This window comes from Dendrobates tinctorius, unplaced genomic scaffold (genome assembly GCF_039654945.1).
Source record: "Dendrobates tinctorius isolate UK_male_01 unplaced genomic scaffold, ASM3965494v1 ptg000147l, whole genome shotgun sequence".
Taxonomy (NCBI): domain Eukaryota; kingdom Metazoa; phylum Chordata; class Amphibia; order Anura; family Dendrobatidae; genus Dendrobates; species Dendrobates tinctorius.
The window spans coordinates 12,161,521-12,180,052 of record NW_027361814.1 but is presented as its reverse complement, the minus strand read 5'-3'; the positions used below and the strand labels follow the sequence as shown (position 1 = coordinate 12,180,052).

The window sequence follows — 18,532 nt, the reverse complement described above, 5'->3', positions numbered from 1 at the left end:
TCTCTTTTCTTCAGATATGGCCCTTTTTCCCTGTATAGCTAAATGGGTGTGGTCCTTAAGAAGACACCCACTTGGCTAAAACGGCACGAGATTTTCATGCAGGGAAGAGAGGGCAGCAATTACTGTTTTCAAGTATATATTTATGACAAGTAACAGGTTTTCTTGATAAGGGATTTATACTTCAACTTTTATTGTACAACTTTGCAAATTGCCTCTTTGAAGAGGAAGAAGACTTGAACTACCGTGTCACCTACTGAATATAGCAATCCTATAAGTCAATATCGACCCTTTAATGAGCCTCATCACATAACTTAGGATAAAAGCTAAACCGGATACTTTATTTGCAGACATGTGTTTCGGCTTGTTACCCCTCCTCAGCGCAAAGCGAAGAGATCTGATTTGGCTGTATGAGAGGCCTCTGGTGTTTAGGGAGCAACATCAAGAGGCAATTTGTATATATAATTTCTAAGATGATCATTGCATGGCCTATAAGTATCCTTAGGCTAGTTTCACACTAGCGTTTAAACGACGCGCGCACGGCGCCGATAAGCCACGCCCCCTGCCGGCTCCCTGCCCGCCCCTTCCTGTTATCGCCTCCTCCGAACGCAGAGGGCTGCATGCGTTATGCGCACCCTATCTTTAGCATAGGGTGCGCAGGCCGTGCGCAACTATGAATATAGCGTGCGCTGCGCATTTTTGGAGGTGCGCCGTGCACGCCGAACGCAGCATGTTGCATTTTGGCGCGCACGGCGCACATTCAAAAATACGCAGCGCACGCTATATTCATAGTTGCGCACGGCCTGCGCACCCTATGCTAAAGATAGGGTGCGCATAACGCATGCAGCCCTCTGCGCTCGGAGGAGGCGATAACAGGAAGGGACGGGCAGGGAGCCGGCAGGGGGCGTGGCTTAGCGGCGCCATGCGCGCGTCATTTAAACGCTAGTGTGAAACTAGCCTTACACTGGCATGTCACTCTCCACAAAGAGAGACTTTACAACTTTGTCTTTTTTTAGCACTAATGTCTGATACTCAATCTATACAAACTCATGCATGCACTAGATAATATATCGAGCCCGTATTATACCACAAGTTAGCAGTGTATATTTTTAGGAGACTGAAAAGGGATAAAAATGGTTTGTACTTAAACTTGAAAACTGAATAATTACAGACAAATAATAATTAGCCCTGTCTCTATGGAAACTGGTATGGGATGTAGGAGGATTTGATGTGCGGTAAATCTATCCGCAGCACAGGAGGTTGTCATCTGAAAGTGATATTATACTTACAGCCAGAGTGAGTTTCGGCCTTGCGTGATGACCCCTGTGAACTTTGTGAGTCTTCGAGCATCTACTTCCAGCCACTGCTGCAGGTCACTTCTTCCCGCGCACCAAGCCCCGTCGAACAGGTCATTTTCGTTGACCCCTGCCTGTCATATAACAAGCACAGGTCAAGGTAAAGTCTTAAACTTGTTCAAAGACTATAACTGTATAGGATATATACAGTCATATGTTAAAGTTTGGGCACCCCTATTAATGTTAACCTTTTTTCTTTATGACAATTTTGGTTATGGCAACAGCTATTTCAGTTTCATATATCTAATAACTGATGGACTCAGTTATATTTCTGGATTCAAATGAGGTTTATTGTACTAACAGAAAATGTGCAATCTGCATTTAAACAAAATTTGACCAGTGCAAAAGTATGGGCACCCTTCTCATTTTCTTGATTTGAACACTCCTAACTACTTTTTCCCGACTTCCTGAAGCACTAAATTGGTTTTGTAACCTCATTGAGCTTTGAACTTCATAGCCAGGTGTATCAAATCATGAGAAAAGGTATTTACGGTGGCCACTTGCAAGTAGTTCTCCTATTTGATTCTCCTATGAAGAGTGGCATCATGGGCTCCTCAAAACAACTCTCAAATGATCTGAAAACAAAGATTATTCAACATAGCTTTTCAGGGGAAGGATACAAAAAGTTGTCTCAGAGATTTAACCTGTCAGTTTCCACTGTGAGGAACATAGTAAGGAAATGGAAGAACACAGGTACAGTTCTTGCTAAGCCCAGAAGTGGCAGGCCAAGAAAAATATCAGAAAGGCAGAGAAGAAGAATGGTGAGAACAGTCAAGGACAATCCACAGACCACCTCCAAAGACCTGCAGCATCATCTTGCTGCAGATGGTGTCACTGTGCATCGGTCAACAACACAGCGCACTTTGCACAAGGAGAAGCTGTATGGGAGAGTGATGCGAAAGAAGCCGTTTCTGCAAACACGCCACAAACAGAGTCGCCTGAGGTATGCAAAAGCACATTTGGACAAGCCAGTTACATTTTGGAAGAAGGTCCTGTGGACTGATGAAACAAAGATTGAGTTGTTTGGTCACTCAAAAAGGCGTTATGCATGGAGGCTAAAAAACACAGCATTCCAAGAAAAACACTTGCTACCCACAGTAAAATTTGGTGGAGGTTCCATCATGCTTTGGGGCTGTGTGGCCAATGCCGGCACTGGGAATCTTGTTAAAGTTGAGGGTCGCATGGATTCAACTCAGTATCAGCAGATTCTTGACAATAATGTGCAAGAATCAGTGACAAAGTTGAAGTTATGCAGGGGATGGATATTTCAGCAAGACAATGATCCAAAACACCGCTCCAAATCTACTCAGGCATTCATGCAGAGGAACAATTACAATGTTCTGGAATGGCCATCCCAGTCCCCAGACCTGAATATCATTGAACATCTGTGGGATGATTTGAAGCGGGCTGTCCATGCTCGGCGACCATCAAACTTAACTGAACTGGAATTGTTTTGTAAACAGGAATGGTCACAAATACCTTCATCCAGGAACTCATTAATAGCTACAGGAAGCGACTAGAGGCTGTTATTTTTGCAAAAGGAGGATCTACGAAATATTAATGTCACTTTTATGTTGAGGTGCCCATACTTTTGCACCGGTCAAATTTTGTTAAAATGCAGATTGCACATTTTCTGTTAGTACAATAAACCTCATTTGAATCCAGAAATATAACTGAGTCCATCAGTTATTAGATATATGAATCTGAAATAGCTGTTGTAAAAACCAAAATTGTTATAAAGAAAAAAGGTTAACATTAATAGGGGTGCCCAAACTTTTACATATGACTGTATATATATATAGAAAAACTATAAGCTTAGACCATATTGGAAAACTAAGCTTAAATCATCTCCTTCAGAGCTGAAACACAACAATTTGACTTGGTCTGTTATAAAGTCTTATGAAAACTTCTACGAAAAAACTAAACTATGAATATACAATACAAAAGGATATTGCAAGAGTGAAGTCAAAGCTATAATCAATATAAACTGGTCATAAACCATTGATACCAACCTATTTTGTCAAAAATACAGGATCCCATAACAATGCTGAAATTAGACCCCATTATGGAGCTAAGTTTAACCACCCCAAAAAAAGAGCCGGGTGTTTATTTCCACCTTTATATTCTTGCCACCCAACATCAAATCCAATGGATCCAATTCCTCATCCAAAAGTTGAGGGGATCCCAGTGATGCCTCCTAATTCTGCATCAGATGTTCTACGGATAATGGGATCAATTGACTATTTGCCAACCTGTGAGCACCGCCGGCAGGTATTGTGCCCTGTGCGATCAGAATGTATGCATACCTGCCAGTCCTGCACGATACCCGCTAGTACATGGCAAATGGCCAAGCGCCTGTCACCTCCCGACGTGGATGTCACAGTTAATGAATAAAACCTTTAACAACAATGCAGCTTGTCTCGAAACAAAGGAATCCTGCACAGGTTATCATCATTCAGCAGGAAAAAGCATGAGAGTGTAAGGAGGTTGTGGGGACCCTCATGTACCTTCTCTCTCTTATACACCGAGTACATGTGTCACATGCAGTACCCTGATGGTTCAATAATGTTTTATATTGTTATGTCATTTAGTAACGTTATTGTCATATGCTGTATCCTAAAGGTACATGTACTTGTATATATTTAGTTTAAGGCTAGAATGAGTTAAACTGTTGGGAGGAGTTAAAAGAGGGATGGTGCCAAGTCCCAGAACTTAGAGAAAGGACCTCCTGTTCCAAGAGCAGAGCCCGGGCAGGCTTGCCCAGGGCTGGACATGCACCAAAGTGAAGACAGAGGATTCCCCGGTCAGGGGGGATGAAGGCTGCCCTAGCTTGAAGGGCAGAGTGGAAGAACACTGGCTCAGCGGGATTGACTCCAGTAAAAATACGGGGTTCGGGAACAAGCACAGGAGCTGCTGTTGTGCAGCCTTCTGAAGTCGCAGGGACAGAGCAGGAAATATTGTCTTGTTTGCACCGTGTTCATTAAAGTTTTGCTGTTGAAACAGAACTTTGGGTTGTGGTGTGTTCTGAGACCTTGTCCCTGTAACAGAAATGAACGTGTGCTCAAGGTAACAGCTGTAACACAGGACTGGGACATCACCTGGCTTTTCATGTGCAAGGTGCCGGGGTGTTCACTGACTGTGACTTAGTAAACTCGCCCACGACTACCACCCCGCGCCACCTTGTTACAAGACGAGCGAATGGTAAATAAGAGGAATCAGTCACCAGATTTCACAATATAAACTGCACTTAATTATATAATTCATATTAGACCTGTCGAGGCTGATGTACTTACTTTGGTAATCTAATTTGAAAGTTTATTTTAAACCGTCAATCCTCAATGTCCCTCCTCACCTCTGCTGCTGAATCTTGATCCAACTAGCCTGATGGGCAGATCCTCAAGGTCCCTCTTCCCTCTTCACTTTATACTCACTGTCCAAGATTAATGCCAGCAGCATAAAAAATAAGAGCAAAATTTGCAAATCACCTGGATATTGAGGCGGCCCCTGTGGGCTCCCAGCCCGTAACGTTTCACTGTTGAAGCATGGAGCTGGAAGTCTGTTACTTTCAGTGTCTCCAGGCCCAGTGGGGGGCAACCTACAAGATAAAGCAGAAAATGAGTGACAAGTAATCATGTACCTAATGAAATATGACAAAATTCATTACTGTAGAGCAGAATGACTATTTATCATGTGGCTGAATGATCCTTATTGCCTCAAAACCAAGTCAACTCTGAAAACTTGTGATTTAGTAGTAAGTTGTACATTATCTGTGATTAGATGCAATGAAAAGAGTTTACTACAAGGAAAAAATACTTTTAGATGCGTTCTATATAGGATTCCCAAGAGCTTGCTAATATACTGTTACACACCTGTCCCAGGTACCCCAGGCTTCGCTCCCTTCCTCTGGGTTGGATGCCCTCTGTTGTGCTCCACAGCACGTTTTACTGATTGCCCGGCATGGATCAGTGACATTATCTCCCCAGACCTATTTAAGGTCCATTGACATACACCCCTGTGTCTTGAGACTGAGCTTCTAGACCGCTGTGTTTGGTGTCCTCCACCTTCTGTGTGTACTGTGTTTACTTGCTTCCATCCCTGCTGGGTTATACTTCGTCCATCCTGCGTCTCCAGAGATTCCACTCGCTGACATTTCATTTTAATATCCAAGCCAGCCCCATTTTCTTTATTGATGTATAGATACAGACAGAGGCTTCATTATTGAAATGAGCAGTCAGCCCCTAAAGGGAATCTGTCAAAAGGATTTTGCTGTGTAATCTGAGGACAGTATGATTTAGGGGTTAAACACTGAATTACGGTAAGTGATGTGTCACTTATTAGGCTGTTGTGTGCTGTTGTTTTCATACAATCAAGGTTTTATCAGTAGGATATTACTACCTGCACTACTGCTCACATAACTGCTAGTTATTCAGACAGGCCTACCGCCTCAACACATTAACCTAATCTATCCCTGTGTGTCACAGCCAAAAGTTTTACCATAACCAGGTTCCCCGCATCATGTTCCCACATTCTTTATACATCCATTAGCCCTCTGCATCTGTACTGTTACACACTTAACATTATGGCTGGTCCAAACAATCAGGGCAACTGTTACCACCCACCTTTCGTGTCTACCTCTTTCCTCATAAACTGTAAGCTTGCGAGCAGGGCCCTCATTCCTCTTGGTATAATCTATGTGATTATTGTTAGGCTGTAATGTCTATTCTCTGTACAAATCCCCTCTGAAATGTAAAGTGCTGCGGAATATGTCAGCGCCCTAGAAATAAAATTTATAACTATTATTATTATAGTCCGAGCACGCTCATCCTCTGATAAGCAGCTTACTTTCAATAGACAATGTGAATAGAAAGCAGTGACTTAATAGTGTGGGCGGGGGGCAGCTTTCTGAGCCCTGCTTCATCCTACATTTAAGAACTTTGTGTCACAATGCTTCATCCAGTAAACTTATATATCACTGGAATTAGGGTCTCTATTTCCTACACTACACTGCTCTCAGATGAGGTAGCAAAAACCTGCTGGCAGATTGCCTTTAATGTGTATACACTGTGTGTAGAATTATTAGGCAAATGAGTATTTTGATCACATCATCCTTTTCATACATATTGTCCAACTCCAAGCTGTATAGGCTTGAAAGCCTACTGCCAATTATGTAAATCAGGTGATTTGCATCTCTGTAATGAGGAGGAGTGTGGTCTAATGACATCAACACCCTATATAAGGTGTGCTTAATTATTAGGCAACTTCCTTTCCTTTGGCAAAATGGGTCAGAAGAAAGATTTGACGGACTCTGAAAAGTCAAAAAGTGTGAAGTCTTGCAGAGGGATGCAGCAGTCTTGAAATTGCCAAACTTTTTAAGTGTGATCACCGAACAATCAAGCGTTTCATGGCAAATAGCCAACAGGGTCACCAGTTCATTTGCCACCAGTTTTGCCATATTTCAGAGCTGCAACGTTACTGGAGAATCAAAAAGCTCAAGGTGTGCCATACTCAGGGACATGGCCAAGCTAAGGAAGGCTGGAAACTGACCACATTTGAACAAGAAACAAGATAAAACGTCAAGACTGGGCCAAGAAATATTTAAGACTGATTTTTCTAAGGTTTTATGGACTGATGAAATGAAAGTGACTCTTGATGGGCCAGATGGATGGGCCCAAGCCTGGATCAGTAAAAGGCAGACGCCAGCAAGGTGGAGGTGGGGTGCTGGTATGGGCTGGTATCATCAAAGATGAACTTGTGGGACCTTTTCAGGTTGAGGATGGAGTGAAGCTCAACTCCCAGACCTACTGGCAGTTTCTGGAAGACACCTTCTTCAAGCAGTGGTACAGGAAGAAGTCGGTATCGTTCAAGAAAAACATGATTTTCATGCAGGACAATGCTCCATCACATGCATCCAAATACTACACAGCGTGGCTGGCCAGTAAAGGTCTAAAAGAAGAAAAAATAATGATATGGCCCCCTTGTTCACCTGATCTGAACCCCATAGAGAACCTGTGGTCCCTCATAAAATGCGAGATCTACAAGGAGGGAAAACAGTACACCTCTCCGAACAGTGTCTGGGAGGCTGTGGTGGCTGCGGCACGCAATGTTGAGCGTAAACAGATCAAGCAACTGACAGAATCTATGGTTGGAAGGCTTTTCAGTGTCATCGTAAAGAAAGGTGGCTATATTGGTTACTGATTTTTTATTTTTTTTTTGAATGTCAGAAATGTTTATTTCTAAATTTTGTGTTGTTATATTGGTTTACCTAGTGAAAATAAACAAGTGAGATGGGTATATATTTGGTTTTTATTAAGTTGCCTAATAATTCTGCACAGAAAAAGTTACCTGAAAAAACAGATATCCTCCTAAGATAGCCAAATCTAAAAAAAAAACCACTCCAACTTCCAAAAATATTAAGCTTTGATATCTATGAGTCTTTTGGGTTGATTGAGAACATAGTTGTTGTTCAATAATAAAAAGAATCCTCTCAAATACAACTTGCCTAATAATTCTGCACGCAGTGTATAATGTATATTATGTCTGTCACAAAGTCATGGCCGAAAGTGTTGGCACTCTTGAAATTGTTCCAGAAAATGATGTATTTCTCCCAGAAAAGTGTTGCAATTTCACACAAAACCCACAAAATGAGCCGGACAAAATTGTTGGCACCCTCAAATTAATATTTGGTTGCACACCCTTTGGAATACATAACTGCAATCGATCGCTTCTTATAACCATCAACAAGCTTCTTACACCTCTGAACTGGAATTTTGGCACTCTTCCCTTGCAAACCGCTCCAGGTCTCTCATATTTGAAGGCACCTTCTCCCAACAGCAATTATAAGATCTCTCCACAGGTGTTCAATGAGATTTAGATCCGGACTCATTGCTGGCAACTTCAGAACTCTCCATCACTTTGTTTCCATCCATTTCTGGGTGCTTCTTAAAGTGTGTTTGGGGTTGTTGTCATGCAGGAAGACCCATGACCTAAGACGCAAACCCACCTTTCTGACACTGGGCACTACATTGTTACCCAAAATCCATTGGTAACCTTCAGATTTCATGATGCCTTACACACAGTCATGGCACCTTGTGCCAGAGGCTGCAAAACAACCACAAAACACCTTGGAAACCACCATATTGTAGGTACTGTCTTCTCTTCTTTGTAGGCCTCACTCCATTTTTGGTAAATAGAAGAATGATGAGTTTTAACAAAAAGCTTTCTCTTGGTCTCATCTGTCCACCAGACTCTTTCACAGTAGACTTTTGGCTTACTCACGTACATTTTGACAAACTGCAGTCTAGTTTTTTTATGTCTCTGTGTCAGCAGTGAGGTCCTCCTGGGTCTCCTGCCACAGCATTTAATTTAATTCAAATGTTGATGGATAGTTTGTTACGACACTGATGCACCCTGAGCCTGAAGCACAACTTAAAATTCTTTGGGGCTGCTTATTCAGGATCCAGACAATCCGGCAACCTTTTATCAATGTTTTTCTTCTGTCCACATTCAGGGAGATTAGCTACAGTGCCATGTGTTGTAAACTTCTTGTAAATTTCGGTCAAAGGAACATCAAGATCTCTGAAGATGGACTTGTAGCCTTGGGATTGTTAAGGTTTTTTAACAATTTTGGTTCTTAAGTCCTCAGACAGTTCTCTTCTCCTCTCTCTGTTCTCCATGCCTAGTGTGGCACAATCAGACACAATGCAAAGATTGAGTCAACTTCTCCCCTTTTTATCTGGTTTCAGGTGTGATTTTCATATTGCCGACACCTGTTACTTGCCATAAGTGAGTCTGAACGACAATCACATGCTTGAAACAAAGTTTTGGAAACACAATTTTAGAAAGGTGCCAACAATTTTGTCCTGCCCATTGTTGGGGTTTTGTGTGAAATTATATCCACCTTGCCTTTTTATCTCTGTTTATTTTGTGTTGCTTCAATACACACAAACAAAATAAACATGTGTATGACAAAACATGTGCTATTGCAATAATTTTCTTGGAGAAATACTTCATTTTCTGAAACAATTTAAAGGGTGCCAACACTTTCAGTCATGACATCAATCTTCACCTCTGACCTCTAATATAGTTCCTAATGAGGGATTCTGTATTTGTCATGTAAGAACTATGACTGAATCTTTCTATCTTAACCCCTTAGTAACCACCAATACTTTTACTGACCTGCAATATAAGGACTAGCATCCTCCGCTGGGTGACAATCCTGTATCAGTTAGCTGTATAGTACAGCTGACAACTTTCTGCATCAGTCATTGTTGGCAATATCAGCCATTTAACCCCTTATGCTGCTGTCAATAGTGACTACGGCATCTAGATGATTAACAGAGTGCGGGACCATCCCTATTTAACCCTATTGGCACCCTGAGATCATTATTGTTTGGTCCTGATGTTTGCCATGGCAATTCATGGCCAAATGAGTCTGCCGGCTACAGTGATCTGTTCAAAAGTTATCAAAATTTAGGTGGTAAAAATAAACTTCATTCCTGTAATACCGTTTTTCATTAATTCCTGAAAAGCACCTGAAGGGTTAAAGAACCTCTCGCAAGTCTCTCGCCTCAATGCACGATACTGTTGCCAGCGGTTCGGACTGGAGCGGTCAGCTGCATAGAAAGACGTGCAGCCGCACACTCCGGTCCCGAGTGCCGGCGGCAGTGCCGGGCATTGAGGAGAGAGGCTTTGTTTCTCGCATTGCACTCGCAAGTGTGACCTCGGCCTTAAAGGGATAATCATTCAAAGTTGGAAAATTGCCAATTTTTTTATTTTTATTTTTGTGAAATGTCTGATATTTTTATAAATTAAAGCAAAATATATCAACCTAAATTCACTATTATCATAAAGTATAATGTGTCACGAAAAAAACAGTCTCAAAATCAATGGGAATACGTTGAAGCATTCCAGACCAGAGTTATTTATTACTACAGAAAGTGACACATGGGAACAGCAGGGGAGCGGTAAAGTAAGTGTCACTTCATTTAATTATTATATCAGTCTGAGCAATCTGAAAAAATATTATTATCCACTAAACAATCCCATTACATTTTTGCAACTATATTTCTCTGCAAACTCCAAAGACAGCCTGTGATTGGTGTATTTTTCAGAGATCCTTTAAAGAAATGGGATCATAACATGCAGACAACCATTTATTTACACTATGAATGTGCATCACATATGGTAAAACGTATCTTGTGTTAGGTTTTCAGATATCACAAGGAGAGTTCCGTATGACATCTGTCGCTCACTCTGGTGAATCCCTGCTATTCTCAGTGGTGTGAAAGCTGACATAGACTAGTCCTGGAGGCAGATATTTCATCTTGCCTCACGTCAGTACATCTTGAATGATTAGCCTTTTCCAGCAAGTGAAATAATGAACATGTAAGCACCTGTTGCTGCAGGCATCAGTGTTATGAATTCTAGTATCATTTTGTTCCCTTGTTTTTATTCAATGGTCCCTGTGTTTTCTAACAAGTTGATCTAATTTCATAGATAATGCAATAAAGACAATCAGCAAATCACTTTAAATTGTCTGCCGCTCCCTTCTATTTAACTTTCTGTTCACTTTCTGCCGTCAGCAGGGATATAGAGAAGGATTACAGGAAGTCTGGGTGGGACTTTATCAATCTACAGGAAGTCTGGGTGGAGCTTTATCAATCTACAGGAAGTCTGGGTGGGGCTTTATCAATCTACAGGAAGTCTGGGCGGAGCTTTTTCAATCTACAGGAAGTCTGGTCGGAGTTTATCAATCTACAGGAAGTCTGGGCGGGGCTTTATCAATCTACAGGAAGTCTGGGCAGGGCTTTATCAATCTACAGGAAGTTTGGGTGGGGCTTTATCAATCTACAGGAAGTCTGGGCAGAGCTTTATCAATTTACAGGAAGTCTGGGTGGGGCTTTATCATTCTACAGGAAGCCCGGGCGGGGCTTTATCAATCTACAGGAAGTCTGGGTGGGGCTTTATCATTCTACAGGAAGCCTGGGTGGGGCTTTATCAATCTACAGGAAGTCTAGGCGGGGCTTTATCATTCTACAGGAAGTCTGGGTGGGGCTCTATCATTCTACAGGAAGTCTGGGCGGGGATTTATTATTCTACAGGAAGTCTGGGTGGGCTTTATCAATCTACAGGAAGTCTGGGCGGGCTTTATCAATCTACAGGAAGTCTGGGCGGGCTTTATCATTCTACAGAAAGTCTGGTTGGGGCTTTATCAATCGACAGCAAGTCTGGGTGGGGCTTTATCATTCTACAGGAAGTCAGGCCGGGCTTTTATCATTCTACAGGAAGTCTGGGTGGGGCTTTACATAAATATATACACAAGAACTCTGGGTGGGGCTTTATCATTCTACAGGAAGTGATTGTTGGGCTTTATCTCTACAGGAAGCATGAGCAGAACTTTATATCTCAGAACAGGATGTGTGGGTGTGGCTTTATCTAAAGGAAGTGTGGGTGGAACTTTATCTACAGAGAATGTGGGAGGGAATTTATCTACGGAGAATGTGGGAGACGCTTTATCTACAGAGAATGTGGGAGACGCTTTATCTACAGAGAATGTGGGAGGGGCTTTATCTACAGAGAATGTGGGAGAGACTTTATCTACAGTATCTACAGGAAATTTGGGCAAGGTTTTGTCTCTCTACTCCTACTCTCCTGTATTTCACACTGCATACAACCATAAGAGATAGGTGGTCTTTTAGTCCAGGGCAGGTGGACCATTGGACAATGAGGGGCGCAATACATGCTGGGAAAAGAGAGGAATGGAAGTTCCAGCACCTATAATGCGAGCAGAATGTAGATAAAGAGAAACACTCACTCAAAAAGTATGAATGGCAAATTAAAGAGTTTGAGAGTTAAGACAGTTTTCGGACATATTAGACTGGTGTGTTCACCAAGAGCAGATCTAATTTGATGTGTCTGGGGGCAGGGAGGAATGAGAGCATCAAGAAAATGCTTCTCTACAAGTTTTGTGGAAAAATACAGGAACACTTCAATAGCAACTGGCCAAATGCAGGTTAAGCACACAGAGTGCATGGAGCCTGTACAGGGTCAGATGAAGCCACTACGGTTCCACACTCCAGATGGCGCCATATTGTACACCCACCGTGACATTTAACGGACCATGCTGTTAATTTTTTTTTTGTAGATTTTCTATGCTTTAGTTTGTTGAAAACATATACACAGGCCATAATCCAAGTAGAAGTTTCTGACATCAGACATCCTCCTTTATACACTTCGTGGATCTAATCTAATATTGCCTTATCAGCACTTTAACTCACATAGAAATACTTCTTTAATATACTTTTATATTCCTGGGCAGTGTGAATTTTAATATATGGCTTTACTATATATTTTCTAGCAGAAGGAATATATAAAAGATTCATACGATTCCTGCAGCGCTGTAGATTACTAGTCATTATCACAAAGTAACGTATAATGCAGCTAAAACAGAATCCTCTAGGCAATGCTAGCGCAGAAGAAAGCCGTCATGCTCATTCATGTTGTATATGGCAATAGGCATTTTTTAGGAGACGGTAACATTTTCCATTCACTCTACATCAGATCTCAGCTTATACGTAAGATAAACTGTGGAAAAGATTCAGAGATTCTGCAGCCAGAAGCAGAAGATGTATTTATTAAACAGTCTGCGACTATAAGCAAGAAAAGTGCGGGAGATTAACGATAGGACGGGGCGATTAATCTCAGCCGCCTACAAGGCATCACTTCCTCTGTGCATGGGAAAGGGATAATACAGTGCAGAGTTTTCAGCTCCAGCAGTGTCTGCCCCCTGCACCGCTGATAGATAAAAGTTTATAGCATGGCGGTAGAATGGGGAAAGTAACGTAAGTGCGGCTTTAACTCTCTTTAACATGTGTTATAATTATCTGCACTAAAAGTTGTCGCCCTCGTTAAGGCCACGTTCACACATTCAGTATTTGGTCAGTATTTTACATGAGTAAGCCAAAACCAGGAGCCGAACAATCAGAGGAAAAGTATAATAGAAACACATCACCACTTCTGCATTTTTCGCCCACTCCTGTTTTTGGCATATAAATACTGATGTAAAAGACGGACCAAATACTGAATGTGTGAACATGGCCTAAATGATATAAACATCTTTGGATGCAATTTTTTTTTACTCCCCCCAAGCTCGCCGCCTTGGGGTTATCCTTGACACAGACCTCTCTTTCAAACCACATATACAAGCCCTTTCCACTTCATGCCGACTTCAACTCAAAAACATTTCACGGAGCCGTACATTCCTCAACCAAGAATCTGCAAAAACCCTAGTCCATGCCCTCATCATCTCCCGCCTTGACTACTGCAACCTCCTGCTCTGTGGCCTTCCTCTCTAACACTCTCGCACCCCTCCAATCTATTCTAAACTCTGCTGCCTGACTAATCCACCTGTCCCCCCGCTATTGCCCAGCCTCTCCCTTATGTCAATCCCTACACTGGCTCCCCATTACCCAAAGACTCCAGTTTAAAACCCTAACCATGACATACAAAGCCATCCACAACCTGTCTCCTCCATACATCTGTGACCTCGTCTCCCGGTACATACCTGCACGCAACCTCTGATCCTCACAAGATCTCCTTCTCTACTCCCCTCTTACTGTATCTCCTCTTCCCACAATCGCATACAAGATTTCTCCCGACCATCCCCCCTACTCTGGAACTCTCTACCACAACATATCAGACTCTCACCTACCATGGAAACCTTCAAAAAGAACCTGAAGACCCACCTCTTCCGACAAGCCTACAACCTGCAGTAACCACCGATCCACCAAACCGCTGCATGACCAGCTCTGCCCTCACCTACTGTATTCTCACCCATCCCTTGTAGATTGTGAGCCCCCGCGGGCAGGGTCCTCTCTCCTCCTGTACCAGTCGTGACTTGTATTGTTTAAGATTACTGTACTTGTATTTATTATGTATACCCCTCCTCACATGTAAAGCGCCATGGAATAAATGGCGCTATAATAATAAACAATAATAATAATACTTAAATTCATGCACTTTGTGCCAAAATCAATTTTTTGCAATAGGGTTTTATTAAAAATTTTGGACCATTTGGATTCCACTGCCTCTATGTATCACAGTACATATCCAGCTGCAGAAAATAAGTTTAAGGGATATTAAAGGGGTTGTCCAGCCTTAGGCTGCAAGTTTGCAGTCACTCTGCATGACTACAGGCTTGTGTATCCTCACAGTGTGCACTGTCATGATTCACCGGCGCCGGGAGGGAGCGGTAATTTGTGCGCTCAATGCACATGTATTGACAAGGCTGCTCTTGTCTAGTCGGCATATGACTGCATATATACAAATCACATACCACCATATTTGGTGTGCTGCCATTTTCTATTTAATATGTAAGTTGCCTTTTGGTATGCACCTATTCAGACTAGTTCTAGATGTGCCGTCAGTTTGTTTTATTACTTGTATACTATTTTTCTGACTGAGCACTCCGCCCTTCATCAAGTGGTGATTTTAATCGCATTCAATCACATGTTTGGTTCCTATCGTCCTATATATACAGGCTTTATCATGTTACTAGCCAGAGGTCAGTTCACACCAGGCAGTCAGTATAGGGACCCATTCAATCTGAGATCACCTTGTCGCTGGTGAATGGGCTCACATCTTTTGGCCAAATTTTGTGCTAAGTATCTCATATGTTTTTCAAGATTGCAAAAGCCGTTATGCTATTCATATTTCACTTATTTCATATTTGATATGCCTTATAAAAGCCATTATGAAATGTATTACTAAAGCCATTTTGCTATTCGTATTTCACATATTTCATATTTGGTGTGCTGCCATTTTCTATTTAATATGCATATATACAAATCACATACCTGGAGAATCCTAACATCCTAACAGTGCACCCTGTGAGGATTCACAGGTCTATAGTCATATAAAGTGTCCGCAGACTTGTAGCCTAAGGCAGGGCAACCCTTTTAAAGGGATGTTCTGAGAATCGAAACATTATTGTCTACTCGTATAATAGGGGCTAAATTACTGATTGCTGGGGATCCAATTGCTGGGACACACAGTGAACCTGAGGACTCGGGATCCTAAGAACTGGGCTCTTAAATGGAGACGGTGCCCTACTTGGGCATTTCTGAATCTCGTAATTTTAAATGAAGCAAATGTAGAATATATGCGTCTCTATTCCATTTAAAGGGAATCTGTTGCCCTATTTTTCGCCTATTAGCTGCAGCCAACGCCATCAGGGGCTTATCTACAGCATTCTGTAATGCTGTAGATAAGCCCCTGATGTACCCTGAAAGAGAAGAAAAATATACTCACCCAGGGGCGGTCCGAGTCCGGTTCGGGTCAGGAGGGAGTCACGGACCGATCCGGCGCCTCCCATCTTGCAGTGAAGACGTCCTCTTCATTCCTGGCCGTCACGGAAGAGGTCAAGCACCTGCGCACTGCAGTACGCCAGAGCCACAGTGGGCAGGAATGAAGAGGATGTCATCGCTGCAAGATGGGAGGCGCCGGATTGGACCGTGACTCCCTCTGGATCCGAACCGTACCCAGACTGCCCCTGGGTGAGTATAATCTGACTCATTTTTCTTCTCTTTCAGGGTACATCAGGGGCTTATCTACAGCATTACAGAATGCTGTAGATAAGCCCCTGATGGCAGTGGCCGCAGCTGATAGGCGAAAAATAGGTGACAGATTCCCTTTAAGACAGGCCTCTGAATTTTGGGAAATACTTATTTAACAGTGAATCTGCCAGTGAGCTCCTCCTTCCAGCAGGTCTAAATCCCTTATCTCTTTTCATCTAAACCATCTTCTAAGCTGATTTTTGTCCAAATTGAATTTTCATTTGGTCATATTATTCAACTTAGAGGAAAGTTCAGAAAATGAGAGTTTAGATTCTGTTCCACCAGAAGAAACTCACTGACAAATTCATTGTTAGTTCATTCTGCAATCTGTGATATATACATGGACTGTAGAAGCCAAATGGTCCACAAACACTTAAGTGGATTAGTTTAGAAATAGAGAATTTTATAATGATGGACATTTGTGCAACAAAAATAGCAGAAATTCGAAAAATAGATGCTTAAGACTGGCTCACAATGATGCTACAGGGGCAAGAATACATGTTACAGATATGGACAATGCAGAAAAACGAAAAAACAAAAACTTTCTCACGGACTTTCTCTGACGTTTTGGGTCATCTTTTCCTCGCCTGTTCCAAAAACAAACTTGTCAGACGTTTTCTTGTTTTTCTCTGCCTTCTTGCTGCTGTTTTTGGCTGAGGAGAAAAGAAAAGGACGACTTTATATGTTTCACCGTGTAACGCGGGGCTGAGAACAGTCACATACTCTGCACAGGAATCTGTGAAAGACTTGGCTAGTATGGGGTGGGATGTGGAAGCCTAAAAGGTAAAGAATAGGTTGTAGAGTCCAAAGCACCTTCCCCTCAAATCTCTCCTTCCATGGACCCTGGAGCGGATCATGGAAGTGTTGGTGCCACTGTTTATAACAGAACTTTCTGCCATCCTGTTATTTATCCCTCACTTTCCAGACAGTGAATAAGTATGGTGCACGACTAGGGCTCGTACTCAAGGGTTGTTATGTCAGGAAGGTCAGCAATCTTCATCTCTGATGAGCCGTGATACTTATCTGGCACTGTATGATGGGAGAGACGGATCTGACGGTGAACAATTGTAAAATGAATTGTACTATAGCGTTGGCAGCTGAAGAGCCGACATTACAACAGAAATTCTTTACTACTTAATCCCTTGAAGATATTATACTTAAATGTTCTATCACATTGGGCTGACACACTGATACCAGATCTGTCAATCACAGCTCTAATGTGTGCGCTAAATATTATACACGCATGGAGACCTTCATTCTTACTAATCACATGCTGCGTCATCCGGAATTATGTCTGGTTAAAAGGTGTCTAGCTCCAAGCAGCAAAGTGTGTTCTCCATTACAGCTGATGATATTTAGACAGATAGATAGATAGATAGAGAGATAGATAGATAGATAGATAGATAGATAATAGAGAGATAGATAGAAAGGAAAAGCAAGGTAGCAAAGGAAGGAATGTAAGGATGGAAGAAAGGAAGGAAGGGAAAGACCCAAGTGAAGTAAGGTAATGGGAAAAAAGAAAGGATGAAAGGAGAGAAGGAAAAGTAGGAAGGAAGAAAAGAAGGAAAGAAAGAAAGTAACAGAAAGGCCTGTTTCACACTTCCGTTTTTTGGCATCAGTCAAAATCCGCCATTTGGGGAAAAAAAAACGATCTGACGGATTTGCCTGGCGGATCCGTCTTTTTCCCCCATAGACTTGTGTTGGCGGCGGATTGTGACGGTGACGGATGGCCTTCTGTTGGGTCTGTCGTGCGACGGATCCGTCATAAAATTGGCGTCCGTCAGGCAGAAAAGATGTCCCTAGGAACGTTTTTTTGTCTGCGTCGAAAAGACGGCTGGTGACGGATCCGTCGCTGTCCGTCATCTGGTATAATGGACGGATTCCGTTTTTCCAAACTGAGCATGCCCGGAAGAATTTCCCTTCCATAAATTTAACCCCAAAATCCGTTCTGGCACAGAAAAGTCTCTCTCCAGAATCATGTTCCTTTACATTCCGAAATCTGCAATTTTGACGGATCTGTCAAAAAACGCATGAAACGGCTGAAAAAAAACGGATGCAATTGCTTAAACGGATCCGTTTTGTCGGTGGATCCACTAGATGGATCAGTCGAAAAAACGGATCAGTTGCATCCGTTTCCACTAATTTCGATGGATCCATCATTCCGTCAAAACGGAAAAAAGGGAGGAAAGAAGGAAGTGAAAGAGATGAAGGAAGGTAAGGAAAGAAGGAAAGGAAGCAAGTTCAGGTGCAAGCTAACAAGTCCACAGACCCCTTTTTAAACACCAACAAATAAAAATGTAAAAACAAGCTGCGCTTCCATGTTAATATGATGAAAAAAAGTGATGATTTATTCCATGCAAAAGGTATACAACTTTTCAGCTCTGTAACTGAGTCTTTCTCAAGAGATGCATCTGCTAATAAAAAAAAAGAGAAACTTTTTGGACCTTTTTTTTCTTTCATTTTAAAAAGCATAACAAATTTGTCAGTGCAGTGAGTATTAAACAGGCTGTTTGTTATCACCGGTCACCGTCTGTTTCCCCATAGCCATACATGGTGATGTCACGTTGA

The 18,532-nt window shown here is 42.2% G+C and overlaps 1 protein-coding gene across 2 annotated transcripts in view; it reads right to left on the bottom strand.

Moving 5' to 3' along the window:
• The window catches only part of CPXM2 (carboxypeptidase X, M14 family member 2), a 122,189-nt gene that overhangs the window by 72,038 nt on the left and 31,619 nt on the right, over positions 1-18,532 (bottom strand). For both annotated transcript variants that reach the window (XM_073546430.1, XM_073546429.1), the window contains exons 3-5: positions 16,519-16,617; positions 4,838-4,947; positions 1,287-1,426 (exon numbers count right to left, since the gene is read on the bottom strand). In XM_073546430.1, the coding sequence (XP_073402531.1) occupies positions 1,287-1,426; positions 4,838-4,947; positions 16,519-16,617 (349 nt within the window). The remainder of the gene's footprint in view (positions 1-1,286; positions 1,427-4,837; positions 4,948-16,518; positions 16,618-18,532) is intronic.